Source organism: Molossus molossus, unplaced genomic scaffold (genome assembly GCF_014108415.1).
Source record: "Molossus molossus isolate mMolMol1 unplaced genomic scaffold, mMolMol1.p scaffold_m16_p_13, whole genome shotgun sequence".
Classification (NCBI taxonomy): Eukaryota; Metazoa; Chordata; class Mammalia; order Chiroptera; family Molossidae; genus Molossus; species Molossus molossus.
Window position 1 is genome coordinate 50,786,279 of NW_023425348.1, and position 18,432 is coordinate 50,804,710.

Consider the following 18,432-nt stretch of genomic DNA (forward strand, 5'->3'; position numbering starts at 1 on the left):
AAGTGATATCCAAACATATTTATATATTAATAGTTAAGACTTGTATATTCTTATTGAGTCTACTCCATTTTTATAATGGCCAAATTCTCTCCTTACATAATTAGCTTGATTCATATTTGATATATCTTTGAGTTCAATTTTGTTTCTAGCATATACTTATTACCACTCTATTCTACTTAGATTAAATAAAATTCTACTGCTTGGATCTCTAACTCTAAACTGATAGGAGTTACCTTCAGTTTCTAACATTCACTTCTATCAGCTTTTGCCCACGTCTTTTACAGCATTCTTAGAGAACTAAATCTTATATTTCTAGTTACTTGGTGTCTGAACCTATGAATAAGTATGGAAAACTGGGGAGAGAAATGGGTGAGAATGCACTGTTGTAACCTCAAAGTGCGGCACCCCTGTAATAAAAGGATGGTTCTTGAGTTTTCTGGTTGACAGATACAACATCTCTAAGACATCCTATCTCGGATCAAGGGCCATACACTGTTTTTCCTATCTGTTGTCATAAGCAATTGAATTTTACTTACCCTATATTAATTCTTCCACATTTGAGCAAATAGGCTGTCTACCAGTTTGAGTTTCAAGTTTTGTGTGTTTTCATTTTTTTTCCTGTGGCCTCCTAGGGATATTACAGGAGTTGAGATGCTATTTCATAGCTAGCTAGTCAATTTCAGTTCAAATCAAAATATAAGTGAATGTTTTGAAGTCAGTGAAAACATAAAGCTGAACATACAGTATGATTTCATGCACATGAAAATGCACAGAAAAAAAATGACTAGAATGAAACAAGATGAAGAATTTTGACCTTAAATCTTTTATATATGACTATGTATAATATTTATAGTAGTACAAAAGGAAAATACACTTTAATTTTAATATATAAGGAATCCTCCTAAAGATCTCCTCTTGAAACAAATTATTCTTAGTGGGTATTAGGGGAAACTGTAAATGTTGCTTGGGTTACTTATAGAATTTTCTTCCCAGAAGCATTTATTGGGCTTAAGGTTAAGCTTTGATTAAAGTTAACTAAATGAACAGATTTATAAGTTTTCTTTTCTATGGTTAATGTGAACATGTGAATTCTGATCAAATCCCCTATAATACTCATGGCATTTATGGAGTTTCTCTCCTGTGTGGACTTTTTGATGAATTCGAAGAGCTGAGCTATGACTGAAACCCTTACCACACTTAGCACATTGATAAGGCTTCTCTCCTGTGTGGACTCTCTGATGAATGTGAAGATTAGAGCTGTGACTAAAACTCTTTCCACAATCATCACATTTATAGGGTTTTTCTCCTGTATGAACTCTCTGATGGATGAGAAGATGTGATCGCTGACTAAATCCCTTACCACACTGTTCACATTTATAGGGTTTCTCTCCAGTATGTACTCTTTGATGAGTGTGAAGCTTTGAACTCTTGCTGAAGCCTTTCCCACATTCATGACAAATATAGGGTTTTTCTCCCGTATGGACCCTCTGATGAATGCGAAGATCTGAGCTGTGACTAAAGTCCTTCCCACAGTCGCCACATTTGTAAGGCTTCTCTCCTGTATGCACTCTCTGATGAATTTGAAGATTGGAGCGCTGGGTAAAGCCCTTACCACAGTCATCACATTTATAGGACTTCTCTCCTGTGTGAACTAACTGATGAATGCGAAGATTTGAGCTCTGACTGAAGCCCTTACCACACTCATCACATTTATATGGTTTCTCTCCTGTGTGGACTCTCTGATGAACATGAAGTACTGAACTCCGACTAAAACTCTTGCCACATTGATCGCACTTAAAAGGCTTCTCTCCTATATGAAGTCTCTGGTGAATGTGAAGTAATGAATTTCTACTGAGGTCCTTACCACACTCAAGTTTATAGAGGTTCTCTTCTGTGTGGACTCTTTGATGACGGTGAAGACTAGAGATCTGACTGAAGCTCTTACCACACACATTACATATATAAGGAACCTTCCCTGTGTGGACTCTCTGATGAAAGTGAACACCTATGCTCTGATTAAAGTCACTGTCAACTTCACAACTGTACAGCTTCTTACCTATATGGATTCTTGGCTGTCTGTATAGGTCTGATCCCTGAAAGACACATGCTGTGTTGATGGAGCACTGATAAAACTTATCTCCAAGTTGATTTCTCTTGTGGAGAACACACTGTGAGTTCCAATAACAAATTTCCTTACATTTATTACATCCACAGTATTTCTCTTCCACAGAATCTTTCAGAGGGTCATTTTGGCATATCTCCTCAATGTACTCTGGAAAAGCTTCCTCCACTGGGACATAAGAATGCTGAACTATGAGCTTCTGTTCTTTATCAGTGGAGAGATTTTTCCTGGATATTCCAATATGGTATTTGCTTCCTTGAAAACCATGTAGATCACTCACATAGATTTCTCTACCACTGTCTTGAGTGTGTTTTGTTTCTAAGGATCGCCAAGGTATAAACTTTGTATATTTTAAGTTCCTGGGACTTTTGCCTTCAAAAGTTAGTTCATAGTTCCCATAACCTGGTACTTGTGTGGAGAGTATTAACCATTCCTGACAGTGTAAAAGGTCTTTAGAATCTATCCCTTGAATGGTTTCCACATAGTTTTGGTTCTCATATGTCTGAGGGCTAGCATTCTTCCAACTTTGCCAGCAGGAAAGATTTTCTTGTTCTAAATATCTGAATCTTTCTTTTTGGGAGTTGTAGCTCTCTTTCCAGTTTCCTAGAAGAATAAACAGATAATCCAGTGGTAAGATAAAGGCTGTATTTAAAAATTTCTAAGTATCTCAATCAATGACCTTCAGAATAGTGTCACAGACTGTGTTTTCAAAAAATGGCTGCATTAACTCTCTACTTTATCTACAGCTTTCAGTGTTCTCCTTCCACACTGACTTTAGTCTTGCCTATATGGTCACTGGGACAATAGCAAAAGTGATATAAGCAGAGACTTGAAAAGTCCTTGTGCACTGCTGCTTGCCCTCTTTCTTGCTGGCTTTGAAAATACTGTGACCACCAGTATGTAAACGAGCCTGAGCTAACCTGCTTGAAGAGAGACCTATGTTCCACCGATTCCCATTATCCCCACTGATGCTGAATGTGAGTCAGGCTATTTAACCTAATCTTAGACCATCCACCCTCAACCAAGTCACTACATGAAAGGAGATCCTCTAACCATTTTGAATCATAAAACATAATAGTTTGTTAAGTCACTAAGTTTGGGGTAGTTTGTTATTTAGCAAAAGCTAACTTATACAAATAGTATAAAGCAAGAACAAATTTAGGAGCACACAAAATTGATTAAGTGTGTGACAATCTGTGCTATAAGTGAAAACCATAAAATCAGTAAGAATAACAATCACAAATGCCTATAAATTACATAGCCTAGGTAGGTGTCTTGGAAGATGACTTGCTTTTGTTTGTCTTCTATTTGTCATCGGATTTAAGACCCATTGTTGAGACTATTTCTTCTACCTGAATACAATACCCAGATAAAGAACCAAAATACTCAACAAAACTGATCCCAGAAGAAACAATTCCCTGAGAGCTGGGATAACTTTACCTACTGACATGACATTTGTGTAGTTCTCCCACATGACTTCTCTGTAGAGCTTTTTTTGAGAAAAATCCAGGAAGTTCCACTCCTCCCAAGTAAAAATAACAGTCACATCTTCAAATGTTACTGCCATCTGGTCAAAGATCAGGCTTTCCAGGAAGAAGAAATCTAAATGAGAAAATGGACAAAGAAAAAGACATTTATCAGGTAACAAGTGGCAAATCAAACAGAAAAAGAAAGAACTTCAATAATGAAGAAAAACAAGAAAGGTAAGAGGAAACATAATAATAGTAGTCAATGTCTAAATAATGTATCTAGTCATTGAACCCTATCACCATCATAAGAAACATTTATATAGCATTTGTCTGCTAACCATTGGGCTAAATACTTCACATATATTTCAAGTAATCCTCACAGCAATCCTATCTTGTAGATACTATTATTATCCCAATTTTGCAAGTTAAGAAACAATGGTTGTAAATGATTAAATTCTCAAGATCCATACCTAAACAATGAAACATTAATCACAAATAACTAAAAAAATTAGAAAATTCAGTGTTATTTATGTTTAAATATTAAAGGTAAGTCTACTTGAACACAAATGAATATATAAATAAGAAAATTTGGATGTTCAGAAACCCAGACTATAGGACTGAAAACTGTCAGTGTGGAAAATAAATGAACTTGTGGTCCCTTATTTTGTAAAAAGTACAGAAAAAAAAAAAAATGAAAATTTAACATTATGCTAAAGAAACCACTGACAGAATACATACAGTGATTCCATTTTTATAATGTTCAAAAACAGGCAAACTAAACAATTTTATTTAGAGATACAGACACAGGTAGTTAACACTCCAAAAAAAACCCACCAAGATTTAAAATAGCAGTTGCCTCTAGAAAGGGAGGAAATGAAATTGTGAGGCCATCAGGGGGCTTTGAAAAGTATTTGCAGATCTGGATGATGGGTGTCCAAGTTACTGTATTTTAATTGTACGTATGTGTTTTACTATATTCTTTTGCATTATGGAATACATCACAATAAAAGTTCAAATTAATTAATATATAAAATCCAACTACATAATTTAGAAAAAGAATTTAATAAATACTAATCATTAAAAGTTATTTTTAAAATAACGTAACAGTAATTTAAAAATATCTTTAAAAATTACCTTAAAAAAAAACACTTAAAATCTATATAAAGAGAGCTTCAGAATTTAGAAATACTCCATACTCTTAGGAGAAATAAATGTAATTTTGTTCTCAATAAACCTATCTATATTTTTAATGGGCTCTCAAACAAGATTGGGGGGAAGGGGTATCTGACAAACTGATTTGAAGTGCTTTCATAAGAAAAGAAAAATTGTGAAAAAGGAATAATGAGAGGAGACTAACCCAATGGTATGTTAAAACTTTAACCAGGCCTCTGTAATTAAAACACCACAGGGTAGCATAGGCATAGAGAAGATCAATGAAAAAGACTAGAAATCTGGATATGGGCTCAAATATAAAAACGAATTCTAAACATGATATATATAGGTGATACTAAATTCATGGGGGAAAGATGGCTTGATTAATAATGCTTGGAGAACTGATCAGCCATCTGGCAAAAAAATTTTTAAGCTACATTCTCTGCCTCAATTCTTGTCTTGATGACTAGAAAGAGTTATATCAGACATGCATTATATTTTAAATATAATAGCAATAGTTTGTTCTATTTGTCAAGCACTATACTAAGATTTTTACATTTATGATCTCATTTAACCTTCTTAACATTTCTATATAGTAGATTCTATTTTCCCACTTAAGATGAGAAACTGTTTAAGTAATTGAATCTAGTTTCCATAACCAAGATGTTATAGGGGCATGCAAGTTTAGGTAGTGAATCCAGCACCTGTATTTGATCTAATATGCTATACTAATAAAATGTACATAAAGATTAATATATTCAATATCTGAAAGTTATTAACTTTTACTTCCTTTCCCCAAAATAGAAATCATCATGTTATTCTATGGCATATCCCACTATGTAAGCAATCTCCCTGCCGTTTCCTTATCCTCACTCAGTGAAGAACACTCAGTGCTTTTCTTTTTTCTTTTCTTTTCTTTTTAGAATATTGAACACTTTTTACATTTTATACATGATTTACAAGATCAGATGATTTTAAAATTCAGTGTGACAAATTAAAGTAGCAAACTTTGTGAATTCTTTTTTTTGTTACAGATGTTTCTCCTTTTTTTACCCCATTGGCATCCCCCTACCCATCCCCCCGCCCCATCCCCGGCTTAGTTGTCCATGTCCATTGGTTATGCATACATGCATATAAGTTCTGTGGTTTATCTCTTCCCACCCCCCACCCACTCTTCTGAGGGATGTCAGTCTGTGCCCTACTTCCATGTTTCTGGGTCTACTGTATTCCTCAGACTGTTATGTTCATTATATTCCATATATAAGTGAGATCATGTGGTATTTGTCTTTTTCTGCTTGGCTTATTTCACTTAGGATAATACTTTCCAGGTACCTCCATGTCCTCTCAAAGGATAAGAGATCTTTCTTTCTTACAGCTGCATAGTATTCCATTGTGTGTATGTACCACTGCTTTTTATCCATTCGTCTACTGATGGACACTTGGGCTGTTTCCAGATCTTAGCTATTGTAAATAGTGCTGCTATGAACAAGGGGGTACATATATTCTTCCTGACTGGTGTTTCAGGCTTCTTAGGGTATATTCGTAGAAGTGGAATCACTGGGTCAAATGGAAGTTCAATTTTTAATTTTTTGAGGTAACACCATATTGTTTTCCATAGTGGCTGCACCAGTCTGCATTCCCACCAGCAGCGCACAAGAGTCCCCTTTTCTCCACACCCTCGCCAACACTTGTTGTTTGATGATTTGTTGGTGGCAGCCATTCTGACAGGTGTGAGGTGGTACCTCATTGTTTAAATTTGCATCTCTCTGATGATTAGTGATGTTGAGCATTTCTTCATATGTCTCTTGACCATTTGTATGTCCTGGTTGGAGAGGTGTCTCTTCAGCTCATCTGCCCATTTTTTAATTGGGTTCTTTGTCTTCCTTTTGTTGAGCTGTATGAGCACTCTATATATATTGGAAATTAACCCCTTATCTGATATATCATTGGCAATAATGTTCTCCCATACAGTGGGTTGCCTTTCCATTTTGATGATTGTTTTGTTTGCTGTGCAGAAACTTTTTAGTTTGATGTAGTCCCATGTGTTCATTTTTTCCTTTGTTTCTGTTGCCTTAGGTGATGTATCAGTGAAAATTCTGCTGCATATGATGTCCGAAATTTTCATGCCTACATTTTCTTCTAGAATTTTTATGGATTCACGGGTCATATTTAAGTTTTTTATCCATTTTTTGTTTATTTTTGTGTATAGTGTAAGTTGATGATCTAGTTTCATTTTTTGCATGTAGCTGTCCAATTTTCCCAACACCATTTATTAAAGAGGCTGTCTTTACTCCACTGTATGCTCTTGCCACCTTTGTCAAATATGAATTGAGCATATTGCCTTGGGTCCACTTCTGGGTTCTCATTTCTGTTCTACTGCTCTATATGCCTGTTCTTGTGCCAGTACGAGGCTGTTTTGATGACAGTCACTTTGTAGTATAACCTGATATCTGGTATTGTGATCCCACCTACTTTGTCCTTCTTTATCAAATTGCTGTGGCTATTCGGGGACTTTTTTGGTTCCATATGAACTTTTGAAGTATTTGTTCGAGTTCTGTAAAATATGTCATTGGTATTTTGATGGGGATTGCATTGAATCTATAGATTGCTTTGGGTAGTATGGGTAACATTTTAATGATGTTAATTCTTACAATCCATGAACAAGGTATGTGCTTCCACTTTTTTATATCTTCCTCTATTTCTTTTTTCAATGTCCAGTAGTTTTCTGCAAATAGGTCCTTTACTTCTTTGGTTAAGTTTATTCCTAGATCTCTTAATTTTTTTGCCGCGATGGTAAATGGGATTGTTTTTTCAGTTTCTCTTTGGGTGAGTTCATCATTGGTGTATACGAATGCCGTCGATTTCTTGACGTTAATTTTGTATCCTGCTACTTTGCTAAATTCATTTATTAAGTATAGTAGATTTTTGATGAGTCTTTAGGGTTTTCTATGTATAATATCATGTCATCTGCAAATAATGACAGTTTCACTTCCTCCTTTCCAATTAAGATCCCTTTTATTTTTTTTTTCATGTCTGATTGCTGTGGCTAAGAATTCCAGTACAATGTTAAATAAGAGTGGCGAAAGTGGACATCCCTGTCTTGTTCCTGTTCTTAAGGGAAATGTTTTTAGTTTTTGCCCATTGAGTATGATGTTGACTGTAGGTCTTTCATATATGGCCTTTATTATGTCTAGATATGATCCCTCTATTCCCACGTTGCTGAGAGTTTTTATAAGAAATGGATGCTGGGTTTTCTCGAATGCTTTTTCAGTGTCTATTGATATGATCATGTGGTTTTTATTCTTCATTTTGCTTATGTGGTGTATCTCATTTATTGATTTGCAAATATTGTATCAGCCTTGCATCCTGGGATGAATCTCACTTGGTCATAGTGAGTAATTTTTTTGATGTATTGCTGGATCCGATTTGCTAGTATTTTGTTCAGGATTTTGGCGTCTGTTCATCAGGGATATTTGCCTGTAGTCTTCTTTCTTTGTAGTGTGTTTTTCTGGTTTTGGAATTAGAATTATGCTGGCATCATTGAATGAGTTTGGAAGTCTTCCTTCCTCTTGAATTTTTTGAAATAGTTTGAGGAGAATGGGTGTTAGTTCTTTTTTGAATCTTCGGTAAAACTCCCCCGTGAAGCCATCTGGGCCTGGGCTTTTGTTTGCTGAGGAGTCTTGATTACCTCTTCAATTTCCTTAGTTGTTACTGGTCTGTTCATGTTTTCTAGCTCTTCCCGGTCCAGCTTTGGGAGACTGTGTGTTTCTAGAAATTTCTCCATTTCGCTTAGATTGTTGAATCTGTTGCCATATAGTTGTTTATAGTAACTGTTAACAATCTTTTGTATTTCTGTGGTGTCGGTTGTTACTTCTCTTTCATTTCTGATTTTGTGTATTTGAGTTCTCTCTCTTTGTTTCTCAGGAGTCTTGCTAAGGGTCCATCAATCTTGTTTATCTTTTCAAAAAACCAGCTCTTTGTTTCATTGATCCTTTGAATTGCTTTCTTGTTCTCTATGTCATTTATTTCTGCTCTGATCTTTACTATTTCCTTCCTTCTACTTGCTCTGGGGTTTTCTTTTTGTTTTCTTTCTAATACTTTAAGTTGTGAGGTTAGACAGTCAATTAGAAATTTTTCTTGTTTCTTGAGGTAGGCCTGTAGTGCTATGAACTTCCCTCTCAGAACTGCTTTTGCTGTGTTCCATAAATTTTGTGATGTGGTGGTCATTTTCATTGGTTTCCAGGAAGTTTTTAATTTCTTCCTTTATCTCCTTGGTAACCCATTCATTGTTTAATAATATGCTATTTATTATTGTGTTCAAATGTCTTTGCATGTTCTTGTTGCAGTTGATTTCTAGTTTCATGCCATGGTGATCTCAGAAGATGCTTGATATGGTTTCAATCTTCTTGAACTTGTAGAGACTTAGTTTGTGCCCAAACATGTGGTCTCTCTTTGAGAATGTCCCATGTGCACTTGAGAAAATGTGAATTCTGTAGTTTTGGGGTGTAATTCTCTGTAGATATCTATTAAATCCATTTGGTCTAGTGCTTCATTTAAAGTCTCTGTTTCCTTGCTAATTTTTTTCTAGGGATCTATCCAGTGCTGTCAACGAGGGGCTGAAGTCCCCTGCTATGATTGTATTGCTGTCGATTGCTCCGTGGAAGTCCTCCAGAAAATTTTAAATATATTTTGGTGCACCTATATTGGGTGTATATATGTTTATCAAGGTTATATCTTCCTGTTGGATAGATCTTTCAATATTATGTAGTGGCCTTCTTTGTCTCTAGTTATGGACTTCATTTTGAAATCTATTTTATCAGATATGAGTATTGCTACCCCAGCCTCTTTTTTTTTTTTTGCTTTCCATTTGCTTGGAAAACTTTTTTCCATCCCTTCACTTTCAACCTATGTGAGTCTTTTGTTGTGAGGTGGGTCTCTTGTAAACAACATATAAATGAGTCATACTTTCTTATCCAATCAGCTACTCTGTGTCTTTTTATGGGAGGATTCAGTCCATTTACATTTAAGGTGATTATTGATATGTACTTGTTTATTGAGATTTTTGTTTAGTGTGGTTATATTTTTCTTCCTATTTCTTCTACTAATTACAGTATCCTTTTACAGTAGTTCTTGCAGTGCTGGTTTGGTACTAATATATTCCGTTAGCCTTTTTTTTTTTTGTCTGGGAAGCTCTTTATTTGACCTTCTATTTTGAATGATAGCCTTGCTGGGTAGTATAGTCTTGGATTCAGATCCTTGTTTTTCATGACCTTGATTACTTCATGCCATTCCCTTCTGGCCTGTAGTGTTTCTGTTGAGAAGTCAGCTGAGAGCCTTATGTGGGTTCCTTTGTAGGTAACCTGTTGCTTATCTCTTGCTGCTTTTAGGATTCTCTCTTTGTCTTTAATTTGTGGCATTTTAATTACTATGTGTCTTGGTGTGGGCCTGTTTGGGTTCTTCTTACTTGGGGCTCTCTGTGCTTCTTGAACTTGAATGCCTTCTTCCTTCACCAAATTAGGGAAGTTTTCTGTCACTTTTTCTTTGAATATATTCTCTAAACCTTGCTCATTTTCTTCTTCTTCGGGGACTCCTATGATGGGAATATTATTACGTTTCCAGTTGTCCAACAGTTCTCTTAAGCTGTCTTCCTGTTTTTTAACTTTTTTTTCCTTTTGGTTTTCTGATTGGTTGATTTTTTCTACCCTGTCTTGTAATTCACTGATCCGGTCCTCAACTTCCTCTACTCTGCTTTTTAGACCTTCCAATGTGTTTTTAATTTCTGATATGTCATTTTTTATCTCCTCTTGGTGGATTTTAATTTCCAATGGGTTTGTTTTCAGCATCTCTATGTCCTTACTCATGGTTTTGAGCTTCCTCAAGATCATGGCTCTGAATTCTAGCTCTGTTATCTTGCCTAACTGCTCCACATTGATCTCATCTTCGGTGGATGTCTCTTGTTCTTTCATTTGGCTTCTGTTTCTGTGTTTCACCATTTTGGCTATCACAGTGGGCTTTAGAGCCTGTCAAGTTTTCCCTGTGGGGGTTGGTGTTCTGCTCCTTGTGGCTCCCTCTCCTGGGTTTAGATGAGTGAGGGAAAACCCACGTTAAACACCACTGTCAGGTCTTACTTTCCTGGTTAAAGTTGCTAGCACAGTAAAGGTACTGTTATCCTCTAGCTTTTTGCCTGGAGGCTAGCAGTTGAGGTTACTTGAAGAGTTTTGGGTTATCAGTTGATTGAAAAACTCCCTCAGGTGCTCAGCATAAGGGGATTTCCCTAGGGTGGGGCAGATGCTGGTTGTTAATGAGCCTCAATTAGCATTTCAATGGCCCACAGGGTGGGGTTGGATCTCCAAGGGAGGGGCTGCTGCCTCTCCCCAGAGCCCTGGGAAGGAGCAAATGGCCACCGTCCTGTGTGGCTGCAACTCAGCAAAATCCCTGAGTGCCCTCCAAATCCCGAGTGTCCCTACACATTTCCAGTCCAGTCTGCCCTCCCTCTGCCAGGGCCCAAGGTGAGTGGCTGTGGCTTTTTTAGCCTCTGTCCCAACTCTGCCCTGTGGAGCCGCTTGGGAGTTTAACCCAAGGGCACTGCTCCCAGCCCCCGTCCTGAGTCTTCGCAATCCTACCAGGATTGAGTCAGTGTCCCTGGTTATATGGTCCTTGCAAGCAGCTTTTCTGTTGCTTTTTCCCGTCGATTTGTCTGTGTTATAGTTGCAATTCCAGTTTGGTTCTGGGAGACGGTCTGTGTAGCTTCCGTTCACTCTGCCGCCATTTTGGAATCTCTCTCAGTGCTTTTCATTACCTCTTCATTAGCATTAAATACACTACATACACAGGAAGAAGATTAAATACATTCTGATACCAGTATAAGCATTGAGAAGTGGGTCCATATAACAGGACAGCCCCAAAAGTGATCTGTGTTACGTGTATGTGTGTAAAGAATTTCGTAATTGGTTGAAAAGACAGCACTGCTGTCGATGGAAAAAGGAAATGTTATGAGAAAAATAAATGGGAAGAAAAAGAATACTCAAGTTTCAGAGTTAAATTTTTAAAATACTTGAAACTATAAAAAAATTGAAAATATAAAAGTAATTATATATTAGATTTGGGGATGAAGAAGAGCTTTCAATGCAAATCTATATAAATAAAAAGAACAAGACTTCCGGTCAAGATGGCAGCGTAGGTAGAAGCGATATCGCGTCCTCCCACATATACATCAGAGTTATAACTAAACTACAGAACAGACATCATTCAAAACCACCTGAAATTGAGCTGAATGGAAATCCTACAACTATAGAATTAAAGCAGTAGCCACACTGAGACTGGTAGGGGTGGAGGCGTGGACAGGCTGGTCCCACACCCACATGTGGCAGATAAAAATCAGGGGGCTACCTCGGCTGGGAAGGTCCTCCCTGAGGACTGAGGGGTCCCCGACCCACACCAGGCGCCCCACTCAGGGTTCCAGTACCAGAAAGAGAAGTCTCCATAACTTCTGGCTGTAAAAACCAGCAGGAACTGAGGTTGAGGAGGCTAAGGCTGCTGAAGCCCTAGGCAGCTCCTCTTAAAGGACCCACTCACGAACTTACTTGGACTCGCACCCTCCAGGCTCCAGCATCGGGGAGGCAGCTCAGAAGGTATCAGGGACATATGGGGATGAACTGAGTTGTTTGGCATTGGGGCAAGGGCTGGAGAGGCAGCTTTCTCCTGGACAAACGTGCTGTCAGAGGCCTTTGTTCCTTTGGAGAGCCCTTCCCACACAGGGCAGGCAGATGGCCACCATATCTTGGATTACAGCAACCTGGTTCACACTGTTTGCCCCACCCTGGTGATTCCCTGAGGCCCTGCCAAACCCAACGTTCAGGCCCACGCAAGCTATTGGCAATTGCTTTACCAAAGGAATGGCCTGTCTCGGATCTTGCTTCAGATTTTCCTAAATGCTTTCAAACAAATAGCATCCAGTCTCAGAGAACCCCATACCCCTCGTTAAGTGGCCTCAGGCCTGGCACTAGAAGCAGCCAGCCTTGGTTCACAACTTGCCTTTTCCTGGGCACCTCCAAGCCCAGCACAAGAAGCATCCATCTGTAGACTGCTTTGTAGCTTACGCCTGGTGGCCCTGGGTAGAACATCAGGCAGTGGCTGACCTGGCCCCAGAGCCAGCACACCCAGTGGACAGCTTCAGACCACATCAAAACACCACCACCCAACCACCTCCACAAGTGACACACTCAAGGAGTGGACTCAGTGGGTAACAGAGCCCTGCTGAAGTAAGTCTTGCTCTGTGTAGTGGACCCCTACACAGCTGATCATCCAAGGTGGTCAGAAGTCGGTAGATAGTGGACACAGCCAATCCTTACAGCTGATCAGCTGAGTAAACCCCTCTCATCAATGTGCCAACAGCAATCAAGACTCAATTACAATAGATGGGTGTAAAGTCCACATGTGGTGTGCACCTTGGGGGCGCAGCTGGGAGATCAGGGAGGCCGTGCCACTGGACCTACAGGACACCTACTACAATAGGCCACCATAGGAAGCCCAAGAGACACAGCAACTCTACTTAATACATAGAAATAAACACAGGGAGGAGACAAAGAAACAGGTTCCAAATGAAAGAACAGAACAAAACTCCAGGAAAAGAACTAAGCAAAAAGGTGATAAGCAACCTAACAGATGCAGAATTCAAAGCACTGCTTATAAAAATGCTCAACAAACTTAGTGAGAACTTCAATGAACTTAGGGCCTCAAGAGCATAAAAAAGGACCAGTCAGAATTAAAGGAGGCACTAACTGAAATAAAGAAGAATGTACAGAGTTTCAATAGTAGAGTAGGTAAAGCCAAGAAGCAAACCACCAATTTGGAATATAAGGAAGCAAAACATCCAATCAGAACAGCAAAAAGAAAAAAGAATCCAAAAAAATGAGGATAGTGTAAGGAGCCTCTGGGACAACTTCAAGCATGCCAACATTCGCATCGTGGGGGTGCCAGAAGGAGATAAGAAAACAAGAAATTGAAAATCTCTTTTAAACAATGACAGAAAACTTCCCTAACTTGATGAAGGAAACAGACATACAAGTCCAGGAAGCACAGAGTCCCAAACAAGATGTACCCCAAGAGACCCACACCAAGACACATCATAATCAAAATGAAAAAGGTTCAAGACACAGAGAATCTTAAAGGAGCAAGAGAAAAAGCAGTTAGTTACCTACAAGGAAGTTCCCATAAGACTGTCAGCTAATTTGTCAAAATAAACTTTGCAGGCCAGAAGGGAGTGGGAAGAAATATTCAGAGCAATGAAAAGCAGGAACCTATAACCAAGATTACTCTATCCTGCAAAGCTATCATTTAGAATCAATGGCCATATGAAGAGTTACCCAGACAAGAAAAAGCTAAACAAGTTCATTACCACCAAACCATTATTATATGAAATGTTGAAGCATCTTCTTGAAGAAAAAGATCAAAAATATGAACAAACAAAATGGCAATAAATACATATCTATCAACAACTGAATCTACAAGCAAAATGAACAAGCAAAACAGAAATATTCTCATAGATACAGAGAACATTTTGTTGATTACCAGATGGTAGGGGGCTTGAGGGAAGGGGTGAAAAAGATGAAGGGATTAAGAACTACAAATTGGTTGTTAGACTGATAAACCTCAAAGGGAAGGGGGCTGGGGGGGGGTTAAACCAAAGAACTTATATGCATATATGCATAACCAATGGACACAGACAACAGTGTGGGGAAAGGCAGGAGGGGCGGGACTGGGGAGGAGGGGATCAACAGGGGAAAAGGAGGAATATCTGTAATATAGTATTCAACAATAAAGATAAGTTTTAAAAAAAAAGACATGATTTCACTATGTAAAGTTTTTAAATTTAAAAAAATTGTATATATACTAATTTTTCTGTATACATGTATCTTAGATAAACCCATGTGTGTATATTTGTTCATATATGTATGTGTATGTATGCATTCATATTAGTGTTTGTACAGATTAGTGAGTATGTATATTAAATATTAGATAAAGGACTATAAGTCAATAATGGCTGCCTCTGGCTGATGTGCAGGGAACTCTGAGTGGTGCACAAGAGTAAGTAACCAATTGAATATTAATAGCCGTCAACAATATGGCCTCACTTTATACATTCATACTTACCCTCTACTGCAACTAGCCCAATTTCCATATTTGACCCTTCAAATTCTACATGAGATTAAATGATGGTCTTCCTGTCTGCAATGACATCTTCCTATACATAATGATTATCCAAATCTGAGTTGCTGGTCCTGTCTTTTAAGTGCCACTCATTCTGGCACTGTTTTATGTGCAATAACTTTAGAAATCATTATTAACTTCATATGGTTTATTTCCCTCATGTTAAGGAAAGACACTTGTATTTATATCAGAGCACCAAGAACAATATGAATTATATAGTAGACTTTAAATTTTTTAAAAATATGTTTTTATTGATTTTTGTTTTTTGGAGAAAGAGAAACATCCATGTGAGAAACATCAATCTGCTGTCTCCTGCATGCCCACTACTGGGGATGGAGCCTGAAACCCAGCATGTGCTCTGACCTGAATCCAACCGGGATCCCTGTCCTTGGGATGACGCTCAATGCTCTGAGCCATGCTGACGGGACTTTAATGACTGAGTAAATGTTGGTAAAAGACACTGGGAAGGAGGAAGGAACCTGCTGCAAAGGAGGCTTCGCAGGCAAGTGAGGAACATACAGTATTCTATTTTGTTTCCTCCACTCATTCCCATGACCACTACTCTAATTATCCATGAAGAATTCAGGGGCATTTTATAAATGAGAAAAGACAATCCTACTCACCTGGGATCAGACAATGAGGAAAATAGTGAACATTCCTTCCTACTTTGTGCTCCTCTTTTGGGTAAGAGTAGAGTGTTGAGAAGGCTAAGCTGAGGAGAAGAAAGGAGGAATGAAAGACTAAGCATGAATAGAAATTTCCAAACGTACCACAACACCTCCATACTAATGGGGTATAACTACCCCACGTCCCCTACAAGGAGGTCAGAAGGAACTCAAGAATGTCTCTGTTCCCTTTCAAGGACCAGGAGAGCTAGGAGGGCTGGCACCCAAGACCTTATTTCTGACCCTCTAGAAACTTCAAAGGTACAATTCTAGTTTGAACATGACAACACAAATTTGACCTCATAGTTTAGTCCCTCCAGGGATGCAGATGCCCTCTATATAATTTAACCTTTTGAGCCTCAAAGCAGTCCTAGCTTGTAATTAACAAGAAAGAACAGTAAAAATAATAGAAATTAATAGCAGGGTAGTTAAATAGTTTATATTCGTCATTTTTCTTATTTTGTTCATCAGTTAAATATATAATCCCATTGCTCTCCCCTACTTGTTACATGAGATACTCTCTTTACTACCAGAGCACCCAGTCTTAGGGAAGGGTCCCAGATTCTGATCACAGCCTCAGCTCTGGTCACCAACCACTTGTGGAATTTAGGAAAGAACCAGATTTGTGGATCTCCCAGGGCCTCACTTTCCTCACCTGTAAAACGGAGGCATGAGCCTTCGCCACCCAAATCCTGCCTTGCTGATCACAGGTCCCTGGGGAAAATGATAAACTATTAGCGCCCTCTTTCTTTGGTGAGAAAAACGATTCACGGGTGTCCCAAGAGCAGAACAGGTTTGGGCTCCCCCAATGCGCCACCGGCTGCCCGAGCGTCCCCACGCAGACGTACAAATTGTCCTCCAGCGGCAGGACCTGCGCGGCCTCTGCTCCCGCAGCGAGGACGTGCATGGACTCCGTTCCGCGTCCAGAGCTGCACCCCAACACCCACCCCAGCCCCGAGCACTCCGGATCCAGGGCCCAAGTTGCCCCTGCCCTCCTCTCCTTCCCTGATTCATCTTTAACATGGGAGGGCGGCCCTGAAGAATCCACCCCACGGTGTCGCCAGATTTCCAAGCCCGACCCGCCTCTCGGCCCCTGACCCTCCCTTGGCTGCCGCTGGTTCTTCAGCCACAGCTCTCCCGGCCCCGGTCCGCTCTGGCTGGGAGCTCCCGAGAGTCACTTACGAAGCCTCCGAGGGGGACGGGGGCTGACCAAATCACTCCGGCTACACAAACAATGGCCGCAGCCCCGCTGGACAGAACCAAAGCCTCAGGCCTCGGAGTAGCCACCCGCAGCGTTACCATGGAGACGGGAAGGGGCGGGAGGGAAAGGCGAGCGCAGGAGGACGTAGCTCCTGATTGGCTAGAAAGATCGGGGCGCAGTCTGGCGCTCTGAGCAGAGGATGTGGCCGAACCGTCCTGATACTAAAGAAATAGGACTATTACCGATGTTTTTAGGGGTCCTGGAAAGTGGGGCAAGGCTAGGAGTTCTGAGAAATGAGCGGCCGGCCTTGGAGAATTGTGGGAGCATTCGCAAGTGCGGAATCCCCATCAGGAACCCCGGGAAACACTTGTTGTCAGGTCGCCTTTAGGGGCGAGTGGTGGTATCGAGCCCTGGGCGTAGTGGGCACCCCATTAGCTCTGGTCCTAGCAGCATCACTAAACTCGAGGTTGGAGTCACGCAGCCTCAAGAGGACCTGTCAAGTTGCCAGGGACCGCTTCGCGCCGGGGTCCAGTTGGGCTTTGCTCCCTCCCCTCTTCCTGCCAATTCCTGGGCTCCTCTGGTGACTCCTGGCAGAGAGAGGAAAGGCAAGGTGGAAGCCAGGTGGCACCCTGGGAAGGAGCCCCTTTTGGGTATCCTGAGAACAGCAGAAAGAGATCCAAGCATCTTTTCTATTATCTAGTTGAATGTTTTCATTTCCTTAAGTACTTTTCCTCAAACTTGAGCTGAATCCTTAGTATTCAACAATTTGGTAGGCAAGGAACCTTTATTAGGGGAGCCTTTAAAAGCAAGGGACTCCGTGGATTCTAATCTGACTACACTACTTTTACTGGTGATGTGACCGTTGGCTGAATGACTTAACCATTTGGTGTCAGTGCCCCCACCTTTAAAAGAAGAGTAATAACAGTAACCATTTTGCAGGCTTGCTGTCCCTGACACATAGGAAGTACTCTATAAATGTTAACTATGTATTTACATTTCAATGTTTAGCAGGATTCCTTGGACCTGAGCCTACCCTTCTCACCCCCAACAGGGAATGAGCCCCTGAATTTCTTATGAGTCCCAAGACAACATTTTGAAAATCACTGTGCGTGGACCACCAGTTCCCGGTTTAAACATTCCGAGGCAACATACCCTAGCGTTTAAGAGCTTGGGCTTTGCTGTCAAACAGAACTCACTTAAAAACACGTCATTGTGCCTGCAGGTGTGGATCACCGGTTGGGCGTGGACCCATGCACCAAGAGTTGGTCTAGGTTGGATTCTGTCTCAGGGCACATGCCCAGGTTATAGGCTCAATCCCCACTGGTGGGCGTGCAGGAGGTGGCCAATTGATGTTCTCTCGCATCAATGGTTCTCTCTAAAATCAATAAAGAAAAAATCATTAAAATATTTTTTAAAAAACACGTCTTTGTTACCCCTTAGGTGTTGGGTTAGTTAATCTTTTGCTCTCCGTTTTCTTATCTGTAAGATGAAGATCTTAATGTTTAAATAGATATAGTTGAGAAGATGCTGAGTACACAGACACCAGTACGAACAAGTACTGGAAGTGGGCTGCTCTGCCATGCTGCTTCCAACCAGTAGAATATCAGTTTTGGT

General features: G+C 39.9%; 1 protein-coding gene across 2 annotated transcripts; it reads right to left on the reverse strand.

Moving 5' to 3' along the window:
* Window positions 1–583: 583 nt before the first annotated feature.
* Window positions 584–16,325, reverse strand: ZNF214 (zinc finger protein 214). 2 transcript variants are annotated; one of them, XM_036258965.1, is made up of 4 exons: window positions 16,273–16,325; window positions 15,576–15,664; window positions 3,563–3,724; window positions 584–2,725 (listed from the first exon to the last, which is right to left on the reverse strand). In XM_036258965.1, exons 1-4 carry the CDS (start codon window positions 16,287–16,289, stop codon window positions 1,050–1,052), a joined length of 1,944 nt encoding a protein of 647 aa, XP_036114858.1. In that variant the 5' UTR covers window positions 16,290–16,325; the 3' UTR covers window positions 584–1,049. The 2 variants fall into 2 exon arrangements, with proteins under 2 accessions (XP_036114858.1, XP_036114859.1); XM_036258966.1 differs by lacking the exon at window positions 15,576–15,664 and having other exon boundaries at window positions 3,563–3,705; window positions 16,273–16,323.
* Window positions 16,326–18,432: the final 2,107 nt, after the last annotated feature.